The 8,994-nt window shown below is 39.8% G+C and overlaps 1 protein-coding gene across 2 annotated transcripts; it reads left to right on the top strand.

The window, feature by feature from the left end:
- The first annotated feature begins 372 nt into the window (after positions 1-372).
- On the top strand, positions 373-6,570 carry LOC100843030 (major facilitator superfamily domain-containing protein 12). Of its 2 annotated transcripts, none has more exons than XM_003562783.4 (13): positions 373-774; positions 1,934-2,136; positions 2,767-2,836; positions 2,943-3,139; positions 3,231-3,306; positions 3,394-3,468; positions 3,550-3,629; positions 3,850-3,976; positions 4,691-4,750; positions 5,191-5,241; positions 5,345-5,503; positions 5,804-5,936; positions 6,045-6,570. In XM_003562783.4, exons 2-13 carry the CDS (start codon positions 1,967-1,969, stop codon positions 6,212-6,214), a joined length of 1,368 nt encoding a protein of 455 aa, XP_003562831.1. In that variant the 5' UTR covers positions 373-774; positions 1,934-1,966; the 3' UTR covers positions 6,215-6,570. The 2 variants fall into 2 exon arrangements, with proteins under 2 accessions (XP_003562831.1, XP_024313580.1); XM_024457812.1 differs by lacking the exon at positions 373-774 and adding an exon at positions 1,021-1,469.
- Positions 6,571-8,994: the final 2,424 nt, after the last annotated feature.

Below are 8,994 nucleotides of genomic sequence, written 5' to 3'. Positions count from 1 at the left end.
AGACACATATCTTATGAATCTACTCAATTTATTTTAAATTTTTTAAATTTTTTTTAGAAGTGCTACCGTGAGCGCTACCTAAAAGGTGAGAACACTGGATATCTTCTGAAAACAACACGAGATCGTTTTTTAGTCACACGCACCAGGCAAATCCTCCAAGTTTTACGTGTGTTTACGCCAATCCTGGGTCGGCACACGATCTCCTCGGCTGACGCCGGTCGATCGCGCGGCGCTCTGAGCACGCAGCAGGGACGGCATGCAGCATGCTACTGCTAGAAGCACGCGTGGGCTCTTTCTGACTTCTTTTTTCTAGACAAGTTGCTCTTTCTGACTTTCTTCTCCCCCAATTGCGAAAAACTTTGTATTCCGCGCTTCCGTACCGTGTCTTCTATCGTGTCCCGAAGAGAATATCGTTTCCTAGGAATCCTCCTCCGGAACGGTCGCTGTGCCGCCCTGCCTAGTACTACTACCCCTCCTCTTCCCTCCGGCCTCCGCTCCCGCCTCCGCGCGCGCGCCCAACTCTCCTGGGCGTTTCCTCGGTGGCTCCGTCTCTTCCGATTCTCCCCTCCCTCCGGCTTGGAGGCTCCAACCTATCCCTGTCGCGTCTCCCCGCTTCCTCTCCGCCTGCCGTCCACGCGACGTTGCCCGTACGTCGCCCTCGCCCGCCCCCTTCCTCCCTCCTCCCCAAATATAGTCCGCCCAGCAGTTCCAATTCAGGGGACTCTCCCTGCTGGTGGCGGACCGGACGGACGGCGATCCACGCCGCGGCTGCAGGTGAGCCTTCTGTAAACAAATTTTTTTTAGGGGGTGAGCTTTCTGTAATCGTGTAGCTGTACTGGTGTACCTGCAGTTTGATTTGATCGGTTCCTTTTTTCTTTGTTGGATTGGGCTTTGTGTGGGTGGCCGTCGTCGTCTCTTGTTGATCGCCGTGATTTTGGGATCGTCCTGCCCCAATACGGTGGATTGGCCATTGGATTGATACGTTATGCAGTTACCCTTCTGTTGATTCCTTATAGTAGCATGTAAATTTGTATGCATGTTCATGTTCGGGTGAACCTGAGTGCGGAGGATCCACAAAAATCGGGTCTGTTGGAAAAAAAAGAGTCATGTGCAGTTAGTTTACTGTCTGAATGCTACTGTACCGGCAAGTCATGCAGGTTGTGTGAAGGTGCATATGTGTGTGGGAGTCGTTCTCCTGGGTTAGGATTATGTTGGATGGAAAGGTAGTGGAGCTCATAAAGGAATGGAGGGGGTGGCCTTGTTAGTGGACATGCGAATCTTTACTATTCTTTTAGTGTGCCATTACATTTCATCTCAAAAATCCGAACCGTGCGCTTGCTTTTTAGATGCTGCGGCTGGTAGGGATCTATATCTTTTTTTGATTTGGGCGATATTTTGGGAAGCTAGTTTGTATGCAAGCAACAGTTGGCTGCCTGAAGCCTCTGTACAGAACTTCTGAAATGCTGCATGTAAGCTCACTCTCTGTTGATCATAGTAGTACTCAAAAGGAAAATGTAATCCGTATTGTCTTTGAATTATTTATACCATAGTTCTGCCCCACCTTTCAGATTTGCTAAGTAACTACAATATTTTACTAAAGATTTATTTGATATATATATATATAGTTATCCTTAACAAAGAAGTACCACAGGTAGCATCCTGAGAGTTCTTGCATCATGCAAATTCACAATTGTTTGATCATGTAACTACATTTTTGTCACTTTGTTGATCCAATTATATTTCTAATAAGACCAAAATTTCAGTTATAATCTCATCAACTTATTTTTAGAGTCCTGAGAATGCAAACATTATCACTTGCTGTTAAACTTACATAAATCAATCTTGCAAAGCAATTCTCTTTCTTGGAAGTAGGGAGTGACACTGGGTTATTTACATGCTGAATGAAACTAACATGTTTTACTTTGAGATGTAGGTGGCACTTTTATAGTCTTGGTATCGCCAAATAATGGTTAATATGATGGATAACGAGCCATCAAGTGAATTAGAATTGGATGAACCATTAGGGAGAGTGCCAATACTTTCCTATGGTTCTGGGCACATGCTAAATGATATCACATCATCTTGTTGGTTTACATATTTGCTGGTATTCTTGACTGATGTAGGACTTAGTCCAAGGTATGCACTAAGTACTTGGGTCATAATTCTCCATTTGTACTGTAAATTGTTATATTCTGTTCTTTCATGATTTTCATATTGAATGAAGATATTTCTGCAGTCCTTTTTAGCTGTAGTTCAACTCTTTGTCTACTCTATTCAACGATTTTATAAATGCATCAGATATAAGTTCTTATTAAACTTCAGGATGACAGAATGTCTTAGATAGGATGCAATAAGTATGCCATTTAATACACTGCACATTTTGAACCTAGTATCCCATCTTTTTGTTTATTACTCCCTCCGACCCGTATTACTTGTCCCAAATTTAGTACAAAGTTGTACTAAATCAGCGACACGTAATATGGGTCAGAGGGAGTATTATTTCTGTTATGCTTTTCAGGCATCAAGCACTTAGACAGTTACATCTTCAACATGTTCCAAGAAACTAACAAGGCAATAAAAGAAGTTAATTAACTCTGTATCCTACTACGAAAATGTTATTAATCATGTTCAAAGACAGGCAGTGGACTCTGTCTAAATGTAGATTCTCTGGATCAGAGTACCAAGTTCATATTTTGAGACATATTCTGCCTTATATATTAGAAAGCTTGAAAGGATTTTTTTTACACATTTTATTCTCCTTCACAGTGATGCTGCTGTTGTCATGCTTTCTGGTCAATTGGCGGATGGCTTTGCAACAATCTTTGTTGGTGAACTGGTATGAGCCATAATTGAACGGGGTTATACCACTATTAGGTTTCTCTGCAGTTACTGTTTATTGCTCAGAAGTAGGTACATAAATGTATCTTTATGTTTTGTTTCAGATTGATCGTTTTGGACATTTCAAACTGTGGCATGCAGGAGGATCTATTCTAGTAGCAATTTCCTTCTCATCTGTTTTTGGTAGTTGTTTGCCTTGCAAACTCATGGGAACTAATTCATCTACCCTGGAGACTGTTGGATACAGCACATTTGCCTCTATTTTTAATGTTGGTTGGGCAGTTGCTCAAGTCTCTCACATGTAATGCTCCTTCCTTCCATTTTTGCTTATGTTCATTCATTGCTTGTGATTCCAGCATTTCATCAATGTATGTCTTTTATAATCCTCAAAGGTCAATGGTGAACTGCATGACATCAAACCCTACAAGTCGGGTTGCACTAGTGAGCTGTCGCAATGCCTTCACGATGGTTAGAACAATTTACTCTGCGTTGATTATACTCTGTCCAGGCACCAAAATAACTGCCTCTGACTTTCTGTTTTCATGCTAATGCTAGATCGCGAATCTTAGCTTGTATGGTATTGCTTTGCTGATATTTAGTCTACTGCAGTCAGTGAGCGTCATAGTTCAGGTACTTTCTTGTGTTCAGTAATGTACTATTATTTACCTGAGTTTTGGATTTATCTTACATTTTTCAATCCCTGTTGGTCAGTATCGGTGGATTGCTTATGTATCAATTTCAATCGGGTCTTGTTTTGTTGCCGCCTTCTTGATTGGAACAAAAGAACCAGTGTAAGATGAAAACTTTCTGGATTATGAAGTTTAATTACTCCCTCTGATCCATAATAACTGTCGGTAATTTAGTACAAATTTGTACTAACTTTGTACTAAATCCCCGGCACTTATTATGGATCGGAGGGAGCACCAAGTTTTTTTTACAAATATTCTTAACTTCCATTATTCTCTTCCTATCATTTTATTTCCAGTTTTTGAATAAGTTTCAATTCTTTAGGTTAAATCAACCTTCTCAGAATAAGAGCCTCTCCAGAATTTCATGGGCCCACTGGTTCAAGAAAGTATTGTACTACCAAGTTGCTCTAGTCTACATGTTCACTAGATTGGTGACCAATGTTTCCCAGGTATTTAGAAATCTTGCTAGTGATTGTGAGACCGAAATCACCTTTGTTTATTCCATTTACTTTGCTGCCTTGTACAGTTACTCATTTTTCAAGCATTAGATTATAATGCGCTGAAATGCCATGCTATGCATGGTAATTTGGTAAAGGACATCTCTTGCACATTAAGTTATACTCTCTTTTCCCTTTTCTAAGACGTTTTGGCAAATCAATTTGGCTTGCCAAACATCTTACATAAAGGAACAGAGGAAGTGGCACTCAGAGTTGGCTGCCCTGTTAATTGCATGCCATGGCATGGCGAAATATTGCTAAAGTTCTTCCATGAAATTTCAGTTGCATGCATTGATTATGAAACAGCATTATATTTTAGATATTTTAGTATAAAATCTTGATCAGTTCATTCTTAAATTTCTTTCACACGGGGGGTGACTCTTATCTTACACATGACTATATCAGCACACAAAAATATAGTTACAGCACATAAATAATGAAATCATGACCAGAGGTAAGAGTGAACTGACGGAAAATACAGCAGGAGAGCCTATATTGAAGATTAACAATTAGATACATGTACAAGGGGAGAGCAGTAAAAAATAATGATGGTGTGTCTGCGGCGTATCTATTGATTTGTAGTACTTTCATCGTCACTACATTCTGATCATAGGCTGGACTTCAACTGGATAGCAGATCATTCATAATATTTATATGTTTGTCCAGGCGTTTCTTGCTTTCTACGTGATAAATGATTTGGGAATGCACCAATCTTCTAAAGCATTGGTAATATTTTCTTTTCCCCTTTTGCTTTTGAATAAGTTTCTTAAGCTTTTTTTGTCCTGATGTTGATGATGTCCTTGGGGAAGTTGAACTCATGTGGTAAATATGTTATCTTACTATATTTAAGTTCCTGAATAAATAAATAAAAATAAATAGAACTGAGGAGGCAGGAGGTGCCAAAATTTGAATAGCCTAAAGTAGCTGAAGCTCACTGCATTTTGTAAGCTTGCTTTGTATGAATTCCACTATACTTGGAGGTAGGCACTCAAATTGCTCACTGTCGATATAATCTGAACGCTGAAAGTGATACTAGGTACTGATTTTCTGTTTTGCCATTGCAAGCTGTGGTCCAGTTCATGACGTCGATAAGTTTATATGCTTTGTTGCGACATTTCATAACATTGAATTTCCATGAATTAATGTGTGCTCATTTTGTTTTTCAGGTACCTGCTATTATCTATGTCTGCAGCTTGATAGTATCTGTCATGTTACAGGTCTGAGTATCTTAAAGATATTTTATCTATTTTCTTCCTCACCTCAATGGGGAGTTCGTTTTTTCAGAGGAACCAACTCAATGGAATTCTATATTGTTTATAGGAGACTAGATGGTCCAGTAGGCGTCTCAAATGTTACTTCTCGGCTGGAGCAATGCTTTGGATATTGTCTGGTGTTGGAATTGTTTTTTTACCAAGCAGAATGCACAACTTCATGTATGCGCTGTCAATCACAATAGGAGCTGCCAATGCACTTATGACAGTATGTTCTTAACCTTGATTCTATTCTAGAGAGTTAATATAGTATAATGCTTTGATGTAACTTCATGTAAAAAAATGTATTTGGCTTAAAAGTATATGGCATATGTAGACGTGTAAATGTAGGCTTGTACAGTTCTTTGACATACAGATCCATTAATGCCTTACTGCGAGTACATCATAGACCTATTGTAGATTTGCGATTGAGGTTGTCTAGATATGTGTATGTAACGCACAATCATGTTATGGATTGGGAGATCACTTTTCATCCTTCTTGTATTTTTGGTCTTTCCCTTGATCACAGGTTACAAGTATCAGCATGGAAGGTGTTTTAGTAGGAGCAGATCTAAATGGTTGTGCTTTTGTGTATGGATCCTTAAGTTTTCTTGACAAAGTGTCATGCGGCATAGCTCTGTATATTCTCGAATCCTATCAAGGTAATCTCTGTTACTTGTTATTACTTGTATCTCAGCGCTGATGAGTCATCATGACAAGCGAATTTGATACTCATGAAGTACAATGACAGTTATATTTTTGAATGGCAGGAAGTACCAAGATCAGCACCAATCACGAATCATCGGTTGGCTATTCACTTACGAGGCTTGGTTTGGGGCTAGTACCAGCTGTCTGTTCGCTGCTTTCAGCCATGGTAGCTTATACCATGGACCTCCCTGACACTCGGCGAAGACTTCTAGTGGAGCCTCTTCTTGGGTAACTTTGCTGGTAGCACTTGCACTGTAGGCCTTCAATCATCAGTCCTGTACATGTTAGTTGAAGCTACTAACAACCATATAGGCACCTATACTGTACAAATTCAGAGACATGACCGATGCACCTATACTGTATAAAGTCTTGATAAATTAGATGACGGGCAGAGAAAATTGTATACTCAGCAACGCGTTGAGTATAAACCAAAAGTAGCGCAGGAGTAAAACCCTGCTATTGGTCATACTTAATTCTGTGAATTATCTCCAGTACCTCATAGTTGTAAGTGTAGTCTACCCATATTGTTCAGATCATGCACAGCTTGTACGCATATATTCATTCTGATTTCGTAATCCTTGTGGCATACATGGGGATTTGTTTGGGGGGGGGGGGGGGGGCGATTGTGATTTCACCAGACATTTCACTTGGGATTTCTTTGCTCACGCACAGGACATGTTTCCTCCATGTTCATCTTGTTCAAACATGTACTTGAGCTCCTTTTCTTCATCCATGTCCTGAAACCTGAGGATGCAAAATGTTGATGTGTGAAGTAGTATCACATTTTCGTGAGTATTAGGTGGTTTCTCAAGTAGGAAAAGTTCCACCTGGTGTTATTTTTGTTTAGCATGAGCTCATGCGATTGGTCCACTTGAACTGGCAACGTTATATTAAGCTCGTTCATCAGGGATATGCAAGCAATCGAAGAACATGTAAAACTATGATATGCAATCTATATATTGCGAATAAAGATGAGAAGTTGAGGTTCTAAAAGCAGTCTCGGTCTGGTTAGTGAGGGAAAGCTGCAATGATGGCTAACTTTTGGCTAAACAGAGCCCAAATCGGGATGCTTAATGAGGAAAATAAGAGATTTCAGCCAGCCATTGAATCCGAATCCTACTCCGGGTTGGTTTCCTCCCTGAAAACAACCAGTCTAAAAACTGCCTAATTGTGTTAATATGAAATTACATGGGCCTAGCCCTAAGATAGTGGTGGTGCAACACATAGACATCTAAGGACGACACTGTGAAGGACTCCGTACTTGTGTATTTTGTCCATGTCTTCATACATCATCATGTCAGCTTCAAAATCCTGAAATATCCACTTGAAGCTTCGTCTCCATCTACATGCTTGATCATGCTCCAAATGCATGTCCCAATTGTCCATGACAGTTTTGTCATTTCCTGAAAAATACAAAAAAAATCTGATATAGGCAGGCCCATGAATATAGGTATCATCATATTCTCATGAACATTTTTAATAGTTTGATGAAACAAAAGTACCTGTTAATTGATTTGACGTGGTCACGTGGACAAGATCTCGTGATTGATTTTTGTATTTTCCGAAATGTGGTCATGTGTAAGGGAAGTGGGTGTAACTGTAGCTGAGATTTTCTCATCCGTAACTACCTGGAACAGATGCTATTGGAGCCTGTTAGATAACTTTGAGCAGAACAGGCGGATCTGTTGGGATCCGCTTTGATGAAAAATAAATGAAACGAACACTTAGAAGATAAATGTGCCGGCATTGCTGATTTTTCTTTTGCCTCGAGCCCTTTGGGAACAAGAGTGATGACACGAAGTTGGGACTGAACATCCGTTCTCCTCAAGTAAATCAGCGTGTTGGGGAAGCACGTTTATCACCTCGCAAAAAGTCTGGATAAAATCCAGTTGGGAAAATATTGGGACCGAACGACTTATATTATGCTCATATATGAAAATAGCTCGCTGATCTCAAGTTCTATGAATGAGGCCATGAGATTTCTCTTTGGGGAACCTGTGAAATATCACCCTGTCAGGCTGTCACAGACTCAATCATGGAAACATGTTTTTCATGGTGAGGTACAGTCACCTTTAACTCTCCTTGGTCACTAATCGTGGTCCCTTATCCCGGTTCTATCTGAAAGGTTTATTGTTTATGGTGTTTTTGTTGGCAACCAGGTAAATATATTTGTATCACTACCTTCTAAAAGTGGGGTTTTTTAAGACAGTTGATTGCATTCAATTAGAAAGAAGTGAGAGCATTTACAAGCGGGCGAAAAAACAAAATGGTTAGGAAGGGGCACCAAAATCTGCCCCGCCTGAAGCCATAAACAACATCCGCTGAGTCAATGGAACTCGCAAGACCCTAAGGAGGATCTGCTCGTGGACTAACCGGGTGACACCAATTTCATGATCCTTGCATGTTGTGTGACATAGATGATTTCTTCTTCCACGGTCAAACTGGAGGGGAAATCCACTTAATAGTTGCTACATTTAGTAGCTGCTAATATATTTGACTGTAAATTTGATCGAAGTGCAGGAAGTTCCTTCAACAAAAGTTATAGCGCCATATTATGGAACGGGGAGAGTAGGAGCCTTGTTTTTTTAATCTTCATACGAGTTAGGACACCAACATTTGTTTTGTATCATCATTATGTACTCCCTCCGTCCAACAAAAGATGTCTTAAGTTGTCAAAATTTAGATGTATTTAGATATGACTTAGTGTATAGATGCATTCAAATTTAATCAAAGTTAAGACATTCTTTGATGGATGGAATGAGTACTGTTGTACTTGATCATTTTTCAGATACTCCATCCGTCCAACAAAAGATGTCTCAAATTTATCAAAATTTAGATGTATCTAGACATGACTTAGTGAATAAATGCATTCAAATTTGATCTAAGTTGAGACATTTTTTGTTGGACGGAGAAAGTATTTGTTCTTTGAGAAAAAATCCCGAGACGGAGGCCGCCCCCAAAATCTAGTCTAGTCTAAACAAATTCGTGATCGAATTTGCAAAACCGTTCGCG

The sequence above is a fragment of the Brachypodium distachyon genome, chromosome 1, assembly GCF_000005505.3.
Source record: "Brachypodium distachyon strain Bd21 chromosome 1, Brachypodium_distachyon_v3.0, whole genome shotgun sequence".
NCBI classification, from domain to species: Eukaryota; Viridiplantae; Streptophyta; class Magnoliopsida; order Poales; family Poaceae; genus Brachypodium; species Brachypodium distachyon.
This window is presented reverse-complemented; position numbering and strand designations above follow the sequence as displayed.

Bases quoted from the DNA above. Each gene is read 5' to 3' on its own strand.
- LOC100843030 (XM_003562783.4), top strand. From the start codon at position 1,967: ATGGTTAATATGATGGATAACGAGCCATCAAGTGAATTAGAATTGGAT. The intron at 2,837-2,942 runs GTATGAGCCATA...GTTTTGTTTCAG, and splicing joins CAATCTTTGTTGGTGAACTG to ATTGATCGTTTTGGACATTT. The intron at 3,469-3,549 runs GTACTTTCTTGT...CCTGTTGGTCAG, and splicing joins CAGTGAGCGTCATAGTTCAG to TATCGGTGGATTGCTTATGT.